We start from the raw sequence: 23,464 nt of genomic DNA on the forward strand, positions 1-23,464 counted from the left end.
CAAAATATATCAGATCTTATTTATTTTTTTCAAATATAAGGCTGTCGTAGAAAAAAACACATGATTCTCTTGTGGCTTCATGTGATTGTGTTGTGGGAAGTTTGCTTATTAGTGAATATATAGTAACTTCTGTAGTAAACTGTTTTAAATCAAAATTAAGAATGTAGCTCCAGAATGGCTTTCAACAGTCTCAGAGACTACAGTCCCAAAGCAGCTCATAAATTCTTTAAGAAGGTAGTCCTAATCGCACCTGGAGAGAGCCGTCAGATTTATAAACTTGATAATTACTTAGTTTCCACTATAGGAAACAGAATGCTGGACTTCTCTTTATCTTCTTTTGCATGTTCTTATCACCCTTGTGATAAGAACATGCAAAAGAAGAACATGGGGTCACGAAGAGTCGGACACGACTGAACGACTGAACAACAACAACATCACCCTTGTGAGAAACAATTCCTCCTTCTATTGGCATTAGGAGCAAGGAACAGCTTAAAATGAAAGGATATTGCCACCACTGAAACTATATATAAAACTATTATTTATTATTGTAGCTTTAACAGAATGTTTTTATTAAGAGTTTCTGCGGGGACTCGCAGCAAATAATTTGTACAGATATAAATCACCCGAAACTCTCACACATCAAACAGCACATAAGGATTTTACATAAAAAATATAGTTGGCATGTGTTATGAAATTGGTAAAACAGAGCTGCATCCTAAAGTTCTGTCTTTCGGGTTGTATCTTCCTGAAGCTCCAGCTTTATGCTGGCTGAAGGGGAAATGACTTATTGTCCACTTCCGTTCCACAGCCATTCTCTCAAATGGATTGGTACTCAGGAACTAACATTTACAGCCTCTTAGAACGTAAAGTACATCAACAAACAAGGAACTTAAAGAGCTAGGAAAATTCATAACTCACTTTAAAACGTTTAGGGAAACTTCACTGCTCTTAATGGCTTACAGAATGGAGACGAAAGTTATCATCCAAGGTTCTGAAGTTCTGAGCTAGTTGGCCATAAAGGTGACCGCTCACTGCCTCACCTCTCCCACTGGGTATGCGCAGCTGTGTTTGAGTGATGTACAGCAGTGGGTTATACATGCACAGCAGGGGGAATGGACCATGATAGTCTCAGCCCCCACCCAAAGAAGAGGACCTTGAACCTTTTCTCTTTGATGTTTTCTAGGGTCGTCTTTTCTCATATCCAGATGCTCACAGATATCGTCTGGGACCCAACTTCCTTCAAATTCCTGTAAACTGTCCATACCGCACTCGGACTGCCAACTACCAGAGAGATGGACGTATGTGTGTTTCTGATAACCAAGGTAATTCCAAAAGGTGTCTTCTGGAAGTATTCTGCAATATCATGTGCAAGGACTTTTTCTTCCTCTGCATTTGTTATATGGTCTGAATATGTGATCTCCTTCAGGTTAGATGCTTAACTGTGAGTGAAATCCATCCCAACTTCTGCTCATGTGGTGGGTCTTTAATTTACAGTAGTACCTTGGTTTAAGAACTTAATCAGTTCAGGAAGTCCGTTCTTAAACCAAAGCGTTCTTAAACCAAGGCGTGCTTTCCCATAGCAGCAAGGGACTCAATTTACAAATGGAACACACTCCACAGGAAGCGGAACATGTTCTGCTTCCAAGGCAAAGTTCACAAACCAAAACACCTACTTCCGGGTTTGCAGCGTTCTTAATCCAAGTTGTTCATAAAGTAAACTGTTCTTAAAATAAGGTACCACTGTACTCTGCTCCTTCCTATACCCCCCCCCCAAAAAAATCTCTTCAGGAGAATCCCCCAGCACCTCCAGAACAGACTTGGGGAATGTGCTGTGGTTGGTAGAGCAGAGGAAGGGGAAGTCCTGTTGTGTGAACAGAAGTCTGTTAAAGTTTTGTGCCCTGACACAATGGAATATTGCCCTTTGTGGACTTTTTTTAAAAAGGATATTTGACCTAAATTTAGCCATATGGATGCATAATTTTTTAAAATCAAAATATATTTTCATCTGTAGGAATGAATGCATGAGCATACTGCAAGCAGTCGTTTTGCCTCCAAGCATTTATACCTACCAGTGGGAAAAATGAAGTAAAATTATATTTAAATCATGCTAAGGTGATTGTACTGCTTCAAAGAACTTCTGTAAATTAAGCTTTGGTGCTCAACTAAGAGCTTATAATAGGCAGCTAGCTGATCTTTCTTGAATGTTCCCTCTACTAGATCCCATTCAGAGTATTCTGTTTATCAGTAAGGACATGCAAACAAGAGAAGTAGTATTTAAGAAATTAAGTAACTGGGAAAGAATATCCTGATCAGCTTTCACTTGGACATCAGGATCAAATAGGAATTGGAGAGTGAGTGAGTTGAGAGACTCCAGTTGACCTTTTATCTAAAAAGAGCTATTGCTGTACCTTTCTTTGCGAATGTTGATAGCTAGGTATGTGGAACTCCTAAAACATGCAAACAAACATATATATTCTTCTAGGTGGTGCTCCAAATTATTACCCCAACAGTTATACTGGCCCTGAAGACCAGCCCAGTGTGAAGGAGAGCAACTTTTTTCTTTCCGGTGATGTACAACGCTTCAATAGTGCAGATGAGGACAATGTATCTCAAGTAAGCAGAGTAGAAATGGAAAGTTACCTTATTTTGGACATGAGTTGAATATACAAGCTGAATTCATTTTAATGAAATGAATTGACTTGCTAGAGACATCTGCAAAATGCCTGCTTTGAAACGGGTTGAAGGTTTTTTTGTGATATAGCTCCATCTTACAGAAACTTAGCTGTAGCTTCCCTATGCCATTACTGCAACTCTATCAAGTTGTAGAGTTTCATATACCCCCCACCACACACAATAGATCAATGAAAGCTCTTTTCTAGGCCTGTATGCAATCCTAGACCTACTCTGGGGAGACCCATTGAAATCAATGAACATGACTAACTCAGGTTTATTAATTTCAATGGGTCTGCTCTGAGTAAAACTTTACTGGATACAACACATGGTAACCTGTGCCTAATAGCAGGCAGAAGCTCTCCAGCAGAGCACTCCTAGCTGCAGGAAAGTGCTATAAATTACCCCTATTCCAAACTCCATTCAGAGGCCTCTGGGAGGAGCTCTGCTGGCTGAGGCAGTAGGTCAGTTTCTGCCAGAGTTTTGAGAATTGGGCCCGAGGTCAAATGGCTGACCTAAACAAGGTTTGGAATAGATGCAAGTATGTCCTTGTCCTGTCTTGGCCCTGGAATTCCCCCGCCATGACTGCTGCCACTGCCACCACTGCCACTTTTTGGAATTAAAGGTAAAGGGACCCCTAACCCAGTGTTTTTCAACGGATGTTCCGTGGCACACTAGTGTGCCGCGAGATGTTGCCTGGTGTGCCGTGGGAAAATTACTTTAGATATAGTCAATATAGGCACAGAGTTAATTTTTTTAACATTTTCTAATGGTGGTGTGCCTCGTGATTTTTTTCATGAAACAAGTGTGCCTTTGCCCAAAAAAGGTTGAAAAACACTGCCCTAACCATTAGGTCCAGTCACGGACAACTCTGGGGTTGCAGCGCTCATCTCACTTTACTGGCCGAGGGAGCCGGTGTACAGCTTCCAGGTCATGTGGCCAGCATGACTAAGCCGCTTCTGGCAAACCAGAGCGGCGCGTGGAAATGCCATTTACCTTCCTGCCGGAGTGGTACCTATTTATCTACTTGCACTTTGATGTGCTTTCGAACTGCTAGGTTGGCAGGAGCAGGGACCGAGCAACGGGAGTTCACCCCTTCACAGGGATTCGAACCGCCGACCTTCTGATCGGCTTAGCCCTAGGCTCTGTGGTTTAACCCACAGCGCCACCCGCATCCCTTTTTGGAATTAGCCCTGTGTAAATTACTTTGTCTTAAGTTCAACCAGCTGAGCCAAGGTCAGCATCTTATGCCAGGATATGTCAGGATGAAAGGTTTATGCTGATATAGGCCTGATTGGGCACCAGCTTAGCCAGGAAAGCCCAAGATCTGCTAAATGCAAACTTTCTCATCTTGGTGGTGACTTTGGATTGTGCTGTAAATTGTAAACCTGAAACACATCTCAGGAATAAGGCTGGTGGGCATCCCTTCTCTTTCCTGTGTTAGTGGCAGAGTTAAAGTCGGTAGTGAGACTTCCTCTTAGCTCAGTTTGTATGTTATTTTAGAAAACTTCTGAGAAATTATTCAGCACAAGATGCACCCATAATGAGAGATGAATTTGTTTTCATTTAAAGGTACGCATATTCTATACCAAAGTGCTGAATGAGGAAGAGCGCGAGAGGCTTTGTGAAAACATTGCTAGTCACCTTAAAGATGCTCAGCTTTTTATTCAGAAGAGGGCTGTAAGTGAAATTGCTACTTTTATCTGATGGCATCTGAACTATCCTTCTAATGTACATCCTACAATAGTTTTAGAAGATAGAGTTCTATATAAACATATTGTAAAATGCATAAAAATATAATGTAAGACAGGGGAAATGTTTAAGCTTGAAATGTTATCCAGCCTTCTAATTACGGTACTTAAAGTGCTTTTTGAAATACCATTTAAAGTAGGATAAATAATAGCAGATTAGCTAGCACAGTACTTCCAGCCATGGAAAGACAGCCTCTCTGCTTACTTTTTCAAGTAAGACCTGGATATATTTAGGACTGTTTAGGTCCATGCTGTAGCACAGAAAGCGCATGAACAAAGCTACGAACAAAGCAAAAATCACATTTCAGCTTTGGAGGGAAACTGTGTAATACTATGGTCATAGGAGGTAATTTGGAAGCTCTTTCATTCAAACTCAGTTAGTAGTTTCAAATCTCCATGTCAATAGCAGATGGCATAGTTTACATATAATTTGAGAAGCTAAATTTAAGAAATTCAAGTGTTGGTGCTGACCTTTAAAGCCCTAAATGGCCTCAGCCCAGTATACCTGAAGGAGCGTCTCCACCCCCATTGTTCAGAGCAACACTGAGGTCCTCCTCCAAGGGCCTTCTGGCAGTTCCCTCACTGCGAGAAGCAAAGTTACAGGGAACCAGGCAGAGGGCCTTCTCGGTAGTGGCATCCGCCCCGTGGAATGCCCTCCCATCAGATGTCAAGGAAATAAACAACTATCTGACTTTTAGAAGACATCTGAAGGCAAACCTGTTTAGGGGTTTTTTAATGTTTGATGTTTTATTGTGTTTTTAATATTCCGTTGGGAGCTGCCCAGAGTGGCTGGGAAAACCTGGCTGGATGGGTGGGACATAAATAATAAATTATTATTATTATAACATCATAGAAGAGGCTGCTGTATCAGGCTCATAGTCCATCTAGTCCAGCATCCTGTCTTCACAGTAGCCAACCTGATGCCTGTGGGAAGCACCCCAGCAGGATAAGAGCACAACAGCACTCTGCCCACCTGCAGTTCCCAGCAAGTGGAATTCAGAGACATGCTGCTTCTGACCATGGAGGTGGAACATGGGAAGAGAAGGAGCTTTGGATGAAATCTTAATGCAGGCTTATATTTGCTCTTAAACTTCCTTTGCCAATCTAGGTGAAAAACTTTACTGATGTTCATCCTGATTATGGTGCCCGCATCCAAGCCCACCTGGACAGGTACACTGCTAAAGGCAGCAAAAAGGTATGGAAGCATCTTCAATTTACTGGGTGCTGAGTGGCTAAGGCATTAACAAGTAACTTGCAGTAGACTAAATGTTTACAGTAAGTTTCAGTGGCTTGGTTTTGGAAATTTAAAACTGCAAAAAGAACTCCACTCACACAGAATGGCCCCACTGGAGGAAGAGGTCATTTTTACTGATTCTTCCTTCCCCTTGAAGTCCCCTTAATTCCTCTGCTTTTTATGTGTAAATTCATGAACATAACTACGCTTAATTTGGTTCCTGCTCCTCCACATGCAGCTGCTGGGTGACCTTGGGCTAGTCACACTTCTCTGAAGTCTCTCAGTCCCACTCACCTCCCAGAGTGTTTGTTGTGGGGGAGGAAGGGAAAAGAGATTGTTGGCCGCTTTGAGACTCCTTCGGGTAGTGATAAAGTGGGGTATCAAATCCAAACTCTTCTCAAAATAACCAGAGGGTTTCCCCCTCTAATAAAAATGGCACTTCTGAACTTATTAATCAAGATAAAAAATAATAACTGGCATAGGCTGTGAGACTATCGAATCTTTAAATAAGGGGTAAATCTGGATTTAGTCTGTGAGGCATTTCAACCTGATTTAGTGTACCCTCCTTCCACTGCCCTCCCCACAGCAAATGGATTTTGGTTGGGGGAACCTCCTCTCTCTTCCCAAAGTGGGACTCGACAGTATTATCAGTGGGAAATGTTACACCAGAGTTGTGTATGCTGGGGGGGGGTGGCATGTTGTGGTATTGTTTCATATAAAAGTTATAAAGGGGTGCTATTTTTTATGAAGTCGTCAGAGTTCTGTTTACCATTCAAAGCTTTCAGATGTTTAGTGAGCTTTTCCATTAACACTACTGTTCTGCCCATGCTTTTTGTCTCCACAGGGATGAGTGCAGGTTTTCCAGCTTCTTCCATGTTTGGGCAATCACCTTCCATGCTGTTATGAGGAGGAAACTATTCCATTATTCTAGCGTAAATCTTTTGGATCATCATGGGAAACTGACAATAAAGTGAGCTGTGGTGAACATTGAACCATTTGGTGTCAGATGAGACTTATTTCTGTATGAACCTCAGTCCAAAAACATTGTACTTTGGTGTGTGCTTTTCCAATCCCGCCACATCCTCTCCAACATAGCAGGGAAGAAGCTGCTGAGTAGATGTGATGGCATTGCTGTGGAGTCGGATACCAGTGGCAAAGCAGCTTAAAGGGGTTGTCTCTGATTTTTCTCTTTACAGATAACAATGGTTTTTGGCCCACATTACACAGTCCCCCTGTTCCATCTGAATCCACAGATCAGATCCCCAAATTTGTTTCAGAAAATCAAAATTTTCCATTTTAATATCACAAATAATTTTATAAAGAATAGACAGCATCCTCTTTTGAGTTTCTGGTTGAATTGAGCACTAAGTTTTCAACCGTGGTTTGTGCTCTGATGGATAAGGAAAGGAGACAGAATGGTGGCAAAATGGACCTCTTGGTGTATATAAAACCAATATATCTTTCCTGCATGGTAATTTAGTAGCCAGCTCATTGGCCTTTATAGGTAAATTATCATATAGATCTTTAACTCAGTAGTCCCACTTCATGCCATGTATCCCTGCTGATCCTTGCCATGCTGATCCCTGTCTTGATTTTGAAACTGTGAGTGGAATATGAAAGGAATCAAAGGTGATTATTGGGGGTTTAGGGATCTAGGGAGCACACCTGGAGACCTGCAGGTGTAAATGGATTGGAAATTTGATTGCAAAAGTGATTTACAATGGACTAAGAAGGGTACGGTTAGGAGCCACTTAACTGACTTAGGTTTTTTTTTTGTATGAAGGCATAAGCAATCCTTAGAGTTGTGTATAATTTTTACAATATTATGTAGGTGGGCAGTCTCATAGTACCCCTGGTGGTGTGGTAAAGTAAGGTCTCTTTTTGCAGAAGGCCAATATAAAACCAAGAACCAAATCTCAAACCAGGTCAATTTGCCCTGGTGGACAAAAGTCACAATTAACTTCTTTAAACACTCAAATGGAACTGACAAAAATTGTCAGTGCCACCATTTTCACAGCTGACACCGTTCGTCTACAGCATATTGGGTTGTAGCCGAAGCTTAAAGTTTGTTTAAATTTTAATCTCCATTTCAAAGAACTTAAATCATTGTAGCGAAGTGCAGAATTTGCTCCCCATTGTATTGGAAATCTTTCTGAATCTTGTCTTTTCACCCTGACCACCACCCTACTACCGAGGTACAAGTTCATTGCCAAAGTTTGCATTAGCCAAGAGGGTAAATAGGAAGTTCCAATGAACTTCGTCAAATGCTTTGACGGTTACACAGCAATTGTCCTATGATTGCCCATGGCTGCTTAAGGGCAAGAGGAAGAGGAGCTTGCAAAAGACGGGAAGTGTTTCAAGCATCCTTACAGCAGAATGAAGACAGAATGTGTTGGAATGGGACAGCTGTACTTGTGGTGGTTAAGAACAGGTTTTGTGGCAAACTGATGTGAAAACGTTGTCTTCTTTTTTTTAACTTACTTTCAAAAGTACATTTTATAAGCCTTGTGATCTGTTTTTTGCTTGCACTGAACATTATGAAACAATTGAATGTCATTTGCTGTGGTCTGCTGTACAGGAATACAGTGTTTGGCTGCAAAAGCAGAGTCATCTGCTTAAAGAGTAGGGAAGGGCTGAAAAGGCTTGAACTCAAAGCTTTCCATTGACACGCTCTGCCCTTATCTATAAAAAAATCTCTTAAAAGCTGCACTTCATCTGCTCCTCCTTTGCCCTTTCTCTCTCAAACATAATTGCAGCTTTGTCTCTCTCTTTTTTCTCTCACCAAAGCTCATCCTGCAGCTGATCCCATGCAGGGCCGGCGCGTCCATTAAGGCGAACTAGGCAATTGCCTAGGGCGCCAAATGGAGGGGGCGCTGGCCAGGCTTGGGCGGGGGGGCTAGCAGCAGCTTCTCCGCTGTAGGGGAGAGTTGCTGCTTGCCCCCTACACCACCCCCCGGCTCCCTCTAAAGCAGGCTTTGGCGGGGGGCGCCAGAAGGCGGTCTGCCTAGGGCACAAGAAACCCTAGCACCAGTCCAGATCCCATGCATATTTACTCAGAAGTAATCCCTACGAAGCTCAATGGCAGATGTGCACCTTTACTGAAAAGGAAGCTGTTTTTTGTTTGTTTTTTCACTTGGTTGAAAGCGGGCATCAAAGCCTTGAAATCTTTCTCTGTTTTACCCCTCTTTACCTGGAGTATCAGCCGATACCCCTCATATTGAGAAGAGTATGAATTAGCGGAGAGGGAGGGAAGCTATGAATTCTCCAATGGAGACTGTATGTCAACCTAACATTTGTATGTACAGGTGAAACTCAAAAAATTAGAATATCGTGGAAAGGTTCATTTCTTTCAGTAATTCAACTTAAAAGGTGAAACTAATACATAAGATAGACTCATGACATGCAAAGCGAGATATGTCAACCCTTTATTTGTTATAATTGTGATGATTATGGTGTACAGCTGATGAGAACCCCAAATTAACAATCTCAACTTTGGGGTTTTCATCAGCTGCATGCCATAATCATCACAATTATAACAAATACAGGCTTGACATACAGTGGTACCCTGTGTTACGCATGCAATCAGTTCCGGATTGCACTACGTAACTCGGGCGTGCTTAACACGGGCGCCCCCCAAAAAAACCCGGAGGTTCACGCATTTTTGCGCTTCTGTGCACCCATGCGTTGCGCGCACTCCGGGTAGGACTTCCAGGTCGCGGAGGTCCATAAGTCGAACGTACGCAACTCGAGGTATGACTGTATCTCGCTTTGCATGTCATGAGTCTATCTCATATATTAAACTCCAGTAGCTAATGAAAACAATTGCTTACATAAATGGACTTTTCCACGATATTCTAATTTTTTGAGTTTCGCCTGTACATAGTCAGGCTGTTTACTCTGGCACCAGTACATTCCCACCTATTTTTTGAATCCCTGTACATATGATGTTACCTGTGGATCACAGCTACCTCGGTAGTTTCTTCTGAAACAGTACATTTTAATGCTGTTTTTCCCAAGCAAGCTTGGCTCAGGCTTCAGAACTGCAGGCTTATCCCAGGTGTGCACAATTGAAACAGAATTTCCAGGAGAAACCAGCCAGGTAATATGTGTTGAGTGAAGACATCTGTCTCCACTCACTGGTGTGAATATATGTTAGGAGACTTTAATACACATCAAATCATCCAGATGTGTACATTAAGTACAAATTTGACTTGGCTCCTTCCACTTTTCTTCATGCCAAATATCAGAACAAAAAAGTACTGACTGGTGAGTTAAGTTACAGGATTGGGAGAAAGAATCCTGCATGCTCCTTTTATTTTCAACTCCCACCCACCCACCCTTCCTTTACTTATAAATGATGACACCATCATATGTAGGTTGACCCACAGAACTAGATCTAAAAGTACACGGTTACTAAAACTCCATAGATAAATGTGAAACATTTCATTATAATAATAATTTTATTTGAGAATAGACACTGTAAGAATTGTCCAGTATAATGGATTACCTTGTTTCTGTATGTATTTTTATGTCAAAATGAAGTTAAAGAAAAGAAAATATGATTGAATATGTGTTCCAAATATAGCTCCTGTAATCCATCCCGCATCAACAAAAGTCTGATAAATTTTAGCGCCATTGCAAGATAAAACTGCTTGTATAATGGGAGCGTTTATTAAAATGTGCTCTTTTTAAAATGTTAATACCTTTATGAGTAAGAATTTTATTCACCTGTTGCTATATTGATTTTAACATAGTTAGTAGAAGATATACCATCAAAATATTATGCAAGTTCTTTTGCGTAAATAAATGCACAAATACAAAAATAAGGCAAACCAGTTGATTAATTTTGCAAAAGTAGACAAAAAGTTACTGTAGCCATCTATTTCAGTCATACCACTGAAAAGTGATCGCTAGTACAAATCAATTTTAACAGTCTAGACAGAATGTTTTACAAATCATAAGATTATAATTCAATTAGTTTTTAATCACAAATGCAAACTTCAAAGGTTCTGCCTTGCAACTGCCACAACAAAGGAGATTTCCATAAAAACATGAATATTTGCAGGATTAAGGCTTATTTTCCAGTTGGACGGATTCAAATGCAGTGATCAGTGGGACCATAGGTCATACTTTCTACAAATTAGATCTTTCCTTTGCAGCAACATGAGAAGCTTGGGTGTAGGTATGAACAGAATCCTAGAAACAAGACAAAAATAGTTTAAACCACTGACAGTCAGCATGGTTTGTAGGAGCAAGTTTTTAACAGAGAAATCCTTTAGAGACTGGAGGGAGAATCTGAGGATGCAGGAACTACCAAATCCTAAAACGCCAGAATAAAAGTGAGAGAGCTTTTCTTTTTAATTTTTTCATTCCTTCCATCTCCTCGGATTTTCCCTCCTATTGACCCCAAAACAGAAGGAAAATAACCATGACAGTTCCGCAGCTGCAATACTCCACCCCCCCCCCTGTTTATGTTCAGGGAACAGGAGGGCTTTACCCTCCCAGAACTAAGGTATTATCCTAAGAATCCGATGATTTTCTGGCATACTGGCAAATACATTTTTGTGCAATGCATTTTCATATGGCACTTAAAAAGAATAGGTGAGAAACAATTGATCAAGGCAAACTTGAAGGGGGCTTTGGCCACCTGAAGTGGCAGCATTTTAAAGTTTGCATTTTAACCCCCCCCCCCAAAAAAAAGCATTCACCCCAAGTCCACAGTCCTCTCTTTCGATCATGCACTTTCATCTACGGCAATTTACATATTAATGCCTTAGACCCTCTGCACACAGTAATTTGAATGGAAGTTGCTTTCATACCTTGTTGCCCCCTTTAGCAGTGTACCTGTCCAGGTGGGCTTGGATGCGGGCACCATAATCAGGATGAACATCAGTAAAGTTTTTCACCTAGATTGGCAAAGGAAGTTGAAGAGCAAATATAAGCCTGCATTAAGATTTCATCCAAAGCTCCTTCTCCTCCCATGTTCCACCTCCATGGTCAGAGGCAGTAAATCTCTGAATTCCACTTGCTGGGAACTGCAGGTGGGCAGAGTGCTGCTGTGCTCCTATCGTGCTGGGTTGCTTCCCACAGGCATCAGGTTGGCTACTGTGAGAACAGGATGCTGGCCCAGAAGTGCCATGAGCCTGATCCAGCAGCCTCTTATGTTTTTAAATTTACCTTATCAAATTATATGTAAACTTAGCCATCCGCTATTGACATGAAGATTTGAAACTAGTAACTGGGTTTGAATGAAATACAGTAGCTTCCAATTTACTTCCTACGACCCTAGTATTACACAGCTTCCCTGCCAATCTGAAATGTAATTTTTGCATGCAGAAGTCAAAGCTTTGTTCATGCGCTTTCTATGCTACAGCACGGACCAAATATCCCTAAATATATCCATGTCTTACTTGAAAAACTAAGCAGGGAGGCTTACTGTCTTTCAACTGACAAGATGCCCTGTGCTAGTTACTCTAGTATTATTTTATTCTTATAATTTAAATCGCATTTCAAAAAGAGATTGTTGAAGGCTTACCTTTTACATCTGGGGTTTTTTCTACCTTAAATTTTTTGTCTCTCATATTTTCATGCATCTTAAAATAAGGTGGCACACAAGTCTATATTCTAAAATTATTGTAGGATGTACGTTAAGAGCATGGATCAGATGCCATCAGATAAAAGTAGCAATTTATCACTTACAGCCTTCTTCTGAATGAAAAGCTGAGCATCTTTAAGATGGCCAGCAATGTTCTCGCAAAGCCTCTCGCGTTCTTCCTCATTCAGCACTTTAGTATAGAAGTCTCGTACCTTTAAATGAAAATGAAGGACAAATTTCTCTCACATTATGGGTGTATCCTGTGCTGCATAATTATTAAGAAGTTTTCTAAAATAAAATAAGAACTTTCAACTGAGAGAGTCTCACTACTGACTTTAAACTGCACCATCAACACTGGGAACTGAAGGGATGGCCAACAGTCTTATCCCTGAGATGCGTCTCAGATTTACAATTTACAGCACAATCCAAAGCCAGGATCTGCCAGGATGAGAGAGTTTGGATTTGGCAGATCTTGAGCTTTTCTGGCTGAGCATAAACCTTTCATCCTGTTCGAGCCTGACATATGCTGGCATATGTCACTCACCATGGCTCAGCTGGTTGAACTTGTGCTGGTGGAGTTTACACAGGCATTATTCTATTTTTTTAAAAGGGGGTGGTATTTCAGGAAACACTTGCATGTATTCCAAACTCTAAGTCATGTGACCTAGGGCACAATTATCAAAGCTTGGGCAAACACTCAACTGCCGGGTCAGCCAGTGGTAGCCCCTCCCAGAGGCTACTGAATTAGGCAAGTTCATGAATTCCAGTGGGTCTCCCCAGGGTAGGTCTAGGATTGCATACAGGCCTATAAAAGAGCTTTCATTGATCTATTGTGTGGAGGGGGGGGGTATATGAAACTCTACAACTTGATAGGGTAATGCAGAAATGGCCCAGAGAAGCTACAGCTAAGTTTCTGCAAGATGGATCACAAAAAACTTTTAACCTGCTTTCAAGGTAGGTATTTTGAAGGTGTCTCAAGAAAGTCAATTCACCCCATAAAAAACAGTGTATACATCCAACCCATGTCCAAAATAATTTCCCATTTCTACTCTGCTTACTTGAGACACATTGTCCTCATTTGCACTATTGAAGCGTTGCACATCACCAGAAAGAAGCACACGGCTCTCCTTCACACTGGGCTGGTCTTCAGGGCCAGTAAAACTGTTGGGGTAATAATTTGGAGCACCACCTAGAAGAAAAAAATGCACACACACACACACAAACACACACACGTATGCATCTACCTGTATTAGATATGTTTCAAATGTGCCTCATACCCAGCTATCAATGTCTGTTAAAAAAAAAGTATACAGCAATAATCTCTTTCTAGAGGAAAAAGTCAACTATAGTCTCTCAACACTCTCACTTTACAATCCTTATCTTATTCTGATTTCCAAAGTGAGAGGTGATAAGGGTATTGTTTCCCATATAAAATAAGACTACCTTATATAAAATAAGACTACTGCCTCCCTTTCTTCGTTCTTACTGATAAACAGATTATTGTACATGGAATCTAGTAGAGCATTCAAGAAAGATCAGCTACCTGCCTATTATAAGCTCTTGGTTGGGCACCAAAGCTTATTTATAGAAGTTCTTTGAAGCAGTATAATCACCTTGCCGTGACTTTAAGCATAATTTTATTGCAGTTCTCTGAAATAATAGGCATAAATGTTTGAAGCCAAAATAACTGTTTACAGTATAAACTGTGCATCCGTTCCCTGTTTCTCCGTTCAAATGGCAATGCACTTTTGATAAAACTATTTTATGCATCCGTGTGGCTAAAAAAGTTCACAAAGGACACATATTTTAAACAGACTTCTGCTCACGCAACAGGACCTCCCCTTCATCTGTTCTACAGACAACTGCACATTCTCCAAATTTGTTCTGAAGCTGTTTGGGGATTCTCCAGAACAGATCTGGGGGGCTACAGGAAGAAGCAGGAGAAATTTAAAGTCCCACCAAGAGAACAGAAGAACACTCATGAGATGTTGAATTTCACCCACAGTTAGGAATCTAACATGAAGGAAAATTAGATCACATATCCAAACCGTGCTAGAAATTCAGAAGAAGAAAATGTCCTTGCACGTGGTTATTTCAGATTACGTCCAGAAGACACCTTTTGGAATTACCTTGGTTGTCAGAAATGCACATAAATCCATCTCTCTGGTAGTTGGCAATTCGAGCTCGGTAAGGACAGTTTACAGGGATTTGAAGGAAGTTGGGTCCCAGACGATGTCTGTGAGTATCTGCATACGAGAAAAGACGCCCCTAGAATAATATATTGGAGAAAAAAGAGTGGAGGGGGGTTAATTTTTCTTTAGGTTGGTGCTGACACCGTGCTGCTCCACGCTTTATATTGTGACAATATATCCATTCTTCTTAAGTTGCTCTTGCTTCTAATATCTAAAGAAGAATTCTTTCTCACGGGGGAAATGAGAACATAATAGGAACTTAGGTCCAGGGTGCTGCAGGGATTACTTGAACCCTTATATCCCACCGAGATCAGTTGCAGGAGTGGCTCTGATCGTTCACCAAGTTGGTGTGGCTCCTTTGACAACAAGAAGACACCAAGCCTTTGGTGTCACTGACTCAGTCCTATGGAACACTCAGCACAAAAGGTGCCCCTGATCTCTACTGGCAAACTTCTAAACGCCAGCTGAAAACTTTTCTATTCCTCCAGGCCTATGCAGGCAATTAAGAGTACGCCCCCCCCCCCAAAAAAAATAGGTTCCCGATCTTTGTTTTTAACTTTGCATTTTAAACTTGCTTTTAACATTTTATGATTTTATTGTATGGTTTCATCTTATTTTTACTGTTGTAAACTGCTTTGATAAATTTGGGGGATAGAGTGGTATATAAACATTTTTATAAATAAATAACGCAAGAGCAGACCTGCTGGATGAGAAGAAAGGTTTCAGTCCAGTATTCCGCTTCCCGTCTTGGAAATCAATGTAATTATCAAGCGTATGAATCTGACTGCTCTCACCAGGTGAGATCAGGACTACTTTCCTGAATAATTTATAAACTGATTAGTCTCTGAGACTGTTGAATGCCATTGTGGAGTTACATTCTCAATATTTATTTAAAACTGCTTACTATAGAAAGTTACTATATATTCGCTAATAAGCAAATTCCCAACAGCCACAGTCAAAGGTAGCTTGGCCTTGTTTTGTTAAATATGCTTTTATTTAAAGGGGGGCCTCAATATTTTGTATGCTTCCAGGCTGTACATGAATTGAATTGGCAGTGCATAAACAAAGTCATTCTGGCCTATGACAATAATACATTACTAGAGCTAGACGGCCGGAATATTCTGCTGACATTTTCTTTATGTTATGAAACAGCAATGGGAGACACACAGGTCCAAAATGTGTGCCAAAGAAGCTCCACCCTCACTTCTGAACCATCGTCAAGATTTCCTTAGCTAAAGCTTCATATATTGGAAGAGTTAAAAAAAAATTCCCTTAAGTGCTACACACAATAAATTGACTGAACATTTTTATTGGTAAACCATAATTCTAACTGAACACATCCTCAAAGTTGCTGCTCACTGTCTTAACCTATATTAATGGGAGCAAAGTGTCAAAGAGAAACTTCTCGATCTTTTAATATGGCCAGATATCCAATATATTAAATTATGAATACATAAAAGTGAAAAACCCACAAACCTTCCGCTCAATATGCTTATCTGCAACGGGATCTTGTGCTAACCACATGCCCACCCTTGTTACCATGCTAGGGATTTGAACTTCCAGTAATGACCATACCCTTTTGATCCAAGTGTTTGGATTTTATGGGCTGGATTTAACTATGAGCAGAGCAGACTTCTTCAATCATAACTGAGCTCTCCTCTACCCTTTCCACACATGCTCCTGTGCCCCCCACCTCGTTAGCTTCAAGGGGGAGGGATAAGTCCCAGAATAGCATGTGTGATGGAGGTGAAATCAGAAATGCGCACTCTCTTTAGCACTGGGCTGAATTCCTCCCCCCCCCCTTTTTTTTAAATGGGAAGGGGAAGTAAGAGAAGAGAACAAAACACACACCATGGAAAAATTGGAATAGAGTGGGGGAAACCTCCCATCAAGACATCATCCTGGCATTATCTTTTCTCATTATATTTAGTTTTTTAAAATTATTATTATTATTAAAGATTTTCTTGATTGACACTACAGGTATTAAATAGAAAATACCATTTGTATTTAAGAAAGGGTTCTCAAACTTATTACCATCAAAGCCCACCTGCAGTTACAAACTGGTGGTACAAGGGCAGAGGCAGTCACAATGTGGTGGCAGAGTTTGGCCATTACTAACTTCCACCTTGTAATATCCTTCAACACTTCCTCTGGCACTTTCCCTTCAGAAGAAGATCTCCCCACCAACCCACCCCAAACCAGTCACCCTTCCTCATCATGCAATGACTTGCTGATGTTTGCATTGGTCTAACTAAAAGGTTATGCCACAGCTAGTGGGAGAGGCAGACAACTGAGGAGGCACTTGAACAGGCTGTGGCATTGAAGTCCACTTAAAAGTGCTCCAAGGCCCACCATTTGATAAACACTGTTAAATAAATATTAAAGCATACTATACTCATTACCTGTAACATTTTATCAGGGCTAGGTTCAATTCCCGGAGGCATGTTGCTTGGAGCAAAGGCAATTTGTTCCACCTCAGCAAAATAGTTGACAGGGTTTCTGTTTAAGACAATCTTCCCCACTGGGATAAGAGGATAGTCTTTGTGAGACCAAATCTACAAAATGCAAGAATACAATTTATTACAGATATTTTCCAAGTAAATTTTTTCCATACACATGCAGAACTTGTATTCCTTATATCTGATATGTAGGATAAAGGGATGGAAATTACGCTTACCTTGGTTACGTCAAAAGGATTGAATGGATATTTCTCAGCCTGTTCAAATGTCATAACCTGGATATAGAAACTCCAAGAAGGATAGTTTGCATTAGCAATAGCATTGTAAAGATCGCGCAGGGCATAGTCGGGATCTTCAGAGGCCAGTCTTCCTGCTTCTTCAACAGTAAGGTTTTTGATTCCTTGATCAGTCTGCAAAAATCAAAATAACATCATCTTAGAATTTTTGATTAATAAATGTTTTGATTAAGAATTGCATACTAGTAACAATGGAAGAAAGAAATATTAAAATTGGTCTAAAGATCTGCTGTGGGAGAGGGCGTAAGAAGCTGCCATACTGGAAAGAACCCTAGAGTGGTACGTTGGTTTGCATATGTCTTGGTTTGTATACGTTTTGGATTACAAACACGTCAAACCCGGAAGTGTGTGTCCTGGTTTGCAACCTTTTTTTGGATTACAACCCATTATTTATTTATTTTTTGGATTATAAACAAAAAAAATTTGGAGGCCCCATTGGCGAAAGAGCAAACGGACCTCCGGAACGGATTGTGGTTGTAAACCAAGGTACCGCTGTATATGCATAGATGGATAGAATGGCAGGCACCACTACTCCTAAACCAGTATCCCAAGTGCAGTATTCAATCCTTGCATAATGGAGATGCTACAAGGAGATAAACATGTTCCAGTACACTATCTTTCATTTCTTGAAGTAGGAATGGATAAGAACTCCAGGTGTGGGATACGTCCAGCAATTTAGGAAATTAGTATTAACAAATGCAGAACAGGAAAATTGAAATCCTTACCTTAGCATGAAATTTACAGTATACCGATTTTCCACCAGCATTGACTAGCTTAAAAGTATGTGATCCATAGCCATTCATATGACGATGTCCATCTGGAATGCCACGGTCACTGAACAGGAATGACACCTAAATAGAAAGCAACAGCAACAAAAGTCTGCACAGGCTATCCTTCATGAAAGCTCACGCAGGGGCGTAGCAAGGGGGGCGGGGGGCGGGGCAGCGTCCCTGCTGGGGGTGACACATCGGGGCGGCCCCGCCCACTGGGCTTTTAAAAACTTTTTTTAATTTTTTGTTTTTTAAAAAAATCTTTTTAGGCTATTTTCGGCACTGCCAGGGTGGAGCCGCAGGGGCGGCCAGCGAGGAGGGGTGTCATCCCCCTCGCTGGCCGCCCCTGCGGCTCCGCCCCGGCAGCGCCAAAAATAGCCCCCCCTTCCAGCGGCGGAGCTCGACATGGAGGCAAGGGGTGGGCCAGCGAGGTGGCGTGCCACCCCCTCCTCGCTGGCCCGCCCCTTGCCTCTTTGCCGTGCTCTGCTGCTGGCTGGCTTGCGGAGCCGGGGCATGGAGAGGGGGGCTCCTCGCTGGCCCGTCCCTCTCCCTGCCCTGACTTGCGCTCCGCCAAGGGAGCCCGGGCGGCGGATTTGGGAGTCTCCCGAATCCGCCACCCGGCACCCCCGGGGCAGGGCGTCGCGTGTGTCATGACGCCCGCACGCCCACACCGCAATGCCCCGCCCCCAGGGGTGCCTCTTGGCTTCCTGCCCCCGGCAGCCAAGGGGCTAAGAACGCCCCTGAGCTCACATAACTAAAGCTAGGTACACCTGTGGACTTATCTGCACTAAAGAATGCTCCAACCACGGTTTATTCTTGCCATGATATTCTGCCCTCACCCCTGATGACTCTGACCTGCAACAATAGCACAATACCTCATTTCCACATACAGTGGTGCCCCGCTAGACGAAAATAATTCGTTCTACGAATTTTTTCGTCTAGTGGTTTTTTCGTCTAGCGAAGCGGCAATGACAGCCGCGCTCCGCTAAACGAAGAAAAAAAAAAGACGAACATTTTTCGTCTTGCGAAGCAGCCCCATTGACTTTTTCGTCTTGCGGGGCAGCTTCCGCTAGACGAATGCCGTTCGTCTAGCGAGTTTTTCATCCAGCGAGGCATTCGTCTAGCGGGGCACCACTGTAATCCATTTGAGGCGGTTGGAGAGCTATGTTCCAGGTGAGTTTAGGGAAGGGGGAACTTATGTCCTCTAACCATTAGTTTCATTGAATGGGTGACAGATCTGTGTTTTATTCATACCTTGCCCAATTGTAAATGATACAAATATTGTCACATTTGAAAAAAATATAAAAAATTCAAAAACGGCATATGGTTGATAAGGGAAGAGCTGTGCTGTGTATCAGTCACAAGAGACCAAATGCACCAATGTCAAAGATAATATGTCTTTTCACACATGAATCTTTTAGTCTCTGAATCAGAGGATGCAAAAAAGGAGACACAGCTGACTCAATCTGCAAGGGAAAGGAAAAAATGAATAGAAATTAAAAGACTAAATCCTACCTGGTGCAGAGACTCAGGGCGAAGACTCCAGAAGTCCCACACCATGTCTGCATCTTTCAGATGAGTTTGTGGATTCCTCTTTTGGGAATGGATAAAGGATGGGAACTAACACAAAAAAGATACAAAGAAGATTTGCATTACTGTGTAGTTGCATTATCTACACAGCCCCTTGTACTAAGTTCACTTTGAAAAGATTTACCTGCAAATAAGTTCCATATATAAATTAATCTACTGTGACAATTACATAATCACAAATCTTAAAATCAAAGAAGCAGAAAAACATGTTATAAAAGCTCTTAATGGAAAAACCCGTTGGCGACAGATCACAGCTCTACAGCGTCACCCGGTGTCACATGTTTATAATGCAGTTACAACGATATAATTGACGAGTATAGCTGAGTCCCTAATATTAGTGGATTATTCCTCAGGGTACAAGAACTGCAATTTGATATTAGAAAAGAAGCCCTCATGGAAGAAACAGATCCATGTATGTTGCACTTTTCTCTCTCCCTCTTATTCACCACCCATTAACTTCTTTTGGGTGCCCAAATAAATATCTGACCTACCAGCATTGCATCTCTAATAAAGAAAATGGGGGTGTTGTTTCCCACAAGGTCCCAGTTACCATCTTCTGTATAGAATTTCATTGCAAAGCCTCGAGGGTCACGGACTGTATCGGCTGACCCCGATTCTCCAGCTAGAAAAGGAAGGTTTATAAATGTGAACACACTGAGAACTGCACACAGTTTTCCTTCAACCCCAGAGACTGGCATCCATTCTAATTTTGGGAATGGCCATTACACATTTAAATTGTCCTCCCAGCCTTCACCTAATGAATGTTATAGAGCTCCAATTACAAGGATGATTATCGTATGTATATGTTGTCGTTGACAGCTTTTAAGAGGAACTGAATGGAAAGGGGACATTTCACAATGGTTTCCTGTGCAATAGTTTCCTTGTTTGGTCTGCTGAGAGTAGCAATGTAGTGCCCTTATGTGACACTTTCCTCTTTCGTTGCAAAACTCTTTGGAGCTCTCAGCTTATCAAGATCAAACAGACGCTTTCAACATACTCTTTTCGGCACCTCCTAAAAATATTCCAGTTTAGAAAAAGCCTACCCTGATGCCCAGAAAGCTGAGGGAATTTTAATCAGTTTTAGTATTTTAATCTAGTATTTAGTATGTATAAGTTACAGGTGGGTAGCCGTGTTGGTCTGCCATAGTTAAAATAAAATCGAAAATTCTTTCTAGTAGCACCTTAGAGACCAACTGAGTTTGTTCCTGGTATGAGCTTTCGTGTGCATGCACACTTCTTCAGATACACTGAAACAGAAGTCACCAGATCCTTAAATATAGTGAGGGAGTGGGGAGGGGTATTACTCAGAAGGGTGGTGGGAATGGGTGATCAGCTGATAGGTGTGGAATCCCTGCAAGACTAATTACAGCCGTTTAGAGTCGTCAACAGGTTTTCCACACCTATCAGCTGATCACCCATTCCCACCACCCTTCTGAGTAATACCCCTCCCCACTCCCTCACTATATTTAAGGATCTGGTGACTTCTGTTTCAGTGTATCTGAAGAAGTGTGCATGCACACGAAAGCTCATACCAGGAACAAACTCAGTTGGTCTCTAAGGTGCTACTAGATAGTATGTATAAAACATACAAAAGTTTTTACTTACAGATTTTACTTACAACCGCTTTGAGGTATTTTGTTTTTTTTTACAATCAAACAGTGTACAAATTTATAAATAATAAATGAATAAAGTCTAACAAAATTAGCTCCTCTAAGGACCCATTTAATAAATGCATGTGTACACACGACACAAATAAAATGGACACGCAAAGTGGGGTTGTTGTTTTTAAGACTTACCAACAGTAGAGAATCGAATAGCGATTGGAGTTCTTTTGCCAATATGCTCAAATACCTTTGCTTTGCAATATTTGGTGATATCATGAGTCACTTCAAAATAGCCAAAAGCTCCTAAAAATGTTTAAAATTGTTGTTTTTAATAAAAATTAAATATAAGTACAAACAAACAAACCATCTAAATATCAAGGACTTTGGTAGTAATATCAGAAATGGCAGTGCAGTTTGGGGAGAATAAATATCTCTGTTTCGTATAATGTGGTGCTTTTCTGCTGCAGCTGTTTCTGGCATACACCTTAGCATATTGCCTTTTTGACCCTGATACATTATTATAGGACACAAAAGACCTTGAGTTTCCATAACAGACCCTTTACACGCAGGCAGGAAGTAGGGTATGCTGGTTATTAATTTATTTACCTATCTTCTGGATTCTGGGGAGCTATGGGAAACAAGAAGGGTCATGTAAGACATGAGCCAAAATTTGTTTTCAGGAAGCAGTGATTCTCCTTTTATGCCTAGACCAAAGGACCTGAACAGCTGAAGTCAGAGCATCTGTGAATACAGGAGGGTCTGCTTCTTACTAGAAAACTTTCAAGATAACCTGAAATACAATTATTTTACAATCATGCCTTCATGGTTTCTGGTGAATAACACACCTAGGATACCTTGATTTGAAATTATAGGACTGATTTGTATTATATGTTGTCGAACAAGTAACCATTTATTTTTTACTTTTTTCTGTTTACCCTTAGAAATCAATAATCCTGTTTTAAGGATAGCATTGCTTCAGTTTCACAAGCTGCCTCAGAGCTAATAGTCTTCTTTAGCCCAAACACTTGCATTCACCTAATGGCATGTTTGATGTTTTTCCCCCCTTTGGGCACCATACCCCTATGCCAAGCCACACTTTTAATCCAAAGTCTTTTATCATGCAACCTAGAGGCTGCTGTTCCACAAACACAGGTCTAAAGAAGCCTTGGGCACACTGAACTAATTGAGCAATTATAGTTATTGTACATTTCCCCCCCCCCACAGACTCAGCAAGGGTGACTTGTGCTTACTTCTGTGTATGGATTACCTTTCTAAATTAGGTCCACATATTCAAAAGTGTGTTGTGCAAGATTTTTGTTTAATCAATAATAATAATAATAATAATAATACTGAATTCAGCACCAAAATATACAAAACTGAGGGAAACACATTCTGCGAACTTCTTTGCTTTCTTGTTCCTTCTGTAGGCCTACACAAAGTTATGTTCACAATATTCAATTCTCCACCCTTTCCTTTTAAAACAACAAGCAACTTCTAACACTAACCTGCTCCTTTGGCATGCACAACTCTCTCAGGAATCCTCTCTCGGTCAAAGTGTGCCATCTCATCTGTGAAAACCACATCCTGAACCAAAAGGGGGCCTCGCGGACCCACCGTCATGACATTTAACTTGTCTCCCACTGGGACACCAGCTCCTGTGGTCAAGGCATCCGGTTTCTAAATTCAAAAGAAAAATAAAATAAAATTAGGACACCAAAAACTACACAGCGCTATTACATTTTTCGTGATTTAGTGAAAATGCTTATGGGTTAACTTGACAAGACGTATGGTGCTTCCTGACTACAGGGAGAATTGCTTCTGGCATTAAACACTATTATTTCATAACAAGAATTATTAGGAAAGGTTAAGTTTGCATGTAATAATAATATAAATGTTAAATGACCAACAGATGTGTGAAGGAGTAATAATAATAATAATAATAATAATAATAATTCATTATTTGTACCTCGCCCATCTGGCTGAGTTTCCCCAGCCACTCTGGGCGGCTCCCAATCGAGTGTTAAAATAATTTCAAAGAGTTCTGATTATTAAATTGATTTTCAAGAAGAAATAACTGAAAAGAGTAGCACCAATTGCACCTCCAAGCTTGAATGTCATCAGATTTACAAAGTGTATGTAATTAAGCACTTAACGGTATATGTCAATATTACCTTAACAAAATGGACTCAGACATGAAAAGCAATTGAATTCCCAATATAGAAGAAGAAGAGTTTGGATTTGATATCCCGCTTTATCACTACCTTAAGCAGTCTCAAAGCGGCTAACATTTTCCTTCCCCTTCC

The 23,464-nt window shown here is 41.1% G+C and overlaps 2 protein-coding genes across 3 annotated transcripts in view; one reads left to right on the forward strand and one right to left on the reverse strand.

Moving 5' to 3' along the window:
• Positions 1–6,647, forward strand: part of CAT (catalase) — a 29,583-nt gene extending 22,936 nt beyond the window's left edge. Inside the window, exons 9-13 of the mRNA XM_033149902.1 lie at positions 1,184–1,322; positions 2,483–2,613; positions 4,243–4,350; positions 5,530–5,616; positions 6,500–6,647. Of these exons, the coding sequence (XP_033005793.1) occupies positions 1,184–1,322; positions 2,483–2,613; positions 4,243–4,350; positions 5,530–5,616; positions 6,500–6,505 (471 nt within the window). The 3' untranslated portion in view covers positions 6,506–6,647. The remainder of the gene's footprint in view (positions 1–1,183; positions 1,323–2,482; positions 2,614–4,242; positions 4,351–5,529; positions 5,617–6,499) is intronic.
• A 3,628-nt stretch (positions 6,648–10,275) lies between these two features.
• LOC117047120 (catalase-like) overlaps positions 10,276–23,464 on the reverse strand; it is a 44,602-nt gene continuing 31,413 nt past the window's right edge. For both annotated transcript variants that reach the window (XM_033149922.1, XM_033149914.1), the window contains exons 2-13: positions 22,667–22,838; positions 21,354–21,464; positions 20,049–20,179; positions 19,483–19,587; positions 17,923–18,048; positions 17,120–17,311; positions 16,845–16,997; positions 14,380–14,518; positions 13,309–13,439; positions 12,355–12,462; positions 11,475–11,561; positions 10,276–10,851 (exon numbers count right to left, since the gene is read on the reverse strand). In XM_033149922.1, the coding sequence (XP_033005813.1) occupies positions 10,789–10,851; positions 11,475–11,561; positions 12,355–12,462; positions 13,309–13,439; positions 14,380–14,518; positions 16,845–16,997; positions 17,120–17,311; positions 17,923–18,048; positions 19,483–19,587; positions 20,049–20,179; positions 21,354–21,464; positions 22,667–22,838 (1,518 nt within the window). In that variant the 3' untranslated portion in view covers positions 10,276–10,788. The remainder of the gene's footprint in view (positions 10,852–11,474; positions 11,562–12,354; positions 12,463–13,308; positions 13,440–14,379; positions 14,519–16,844; positions 16,998–17,119; positions 17,312–17,922; positions 18,049–19,482; positions 19,588–20,048; positions 20,180–21,353; positions 21,465–22,666; positions 22,839–23,464) is intronic.

This window comes from Lacerta agilis, chromosome 1 (genome assembly GCF_009819535.1).
Source record: "Lacerta agilis isolate rLacAgi1 chromosome 1, rLacAgi1.pri, whole genome shotgun sequence".
Lineage (NCBI taxonomy): Eukaryota > Metazoa > Chordata > Lepidosauria > Squamata > Lacertidae > Lacerta > Lacerta agilis.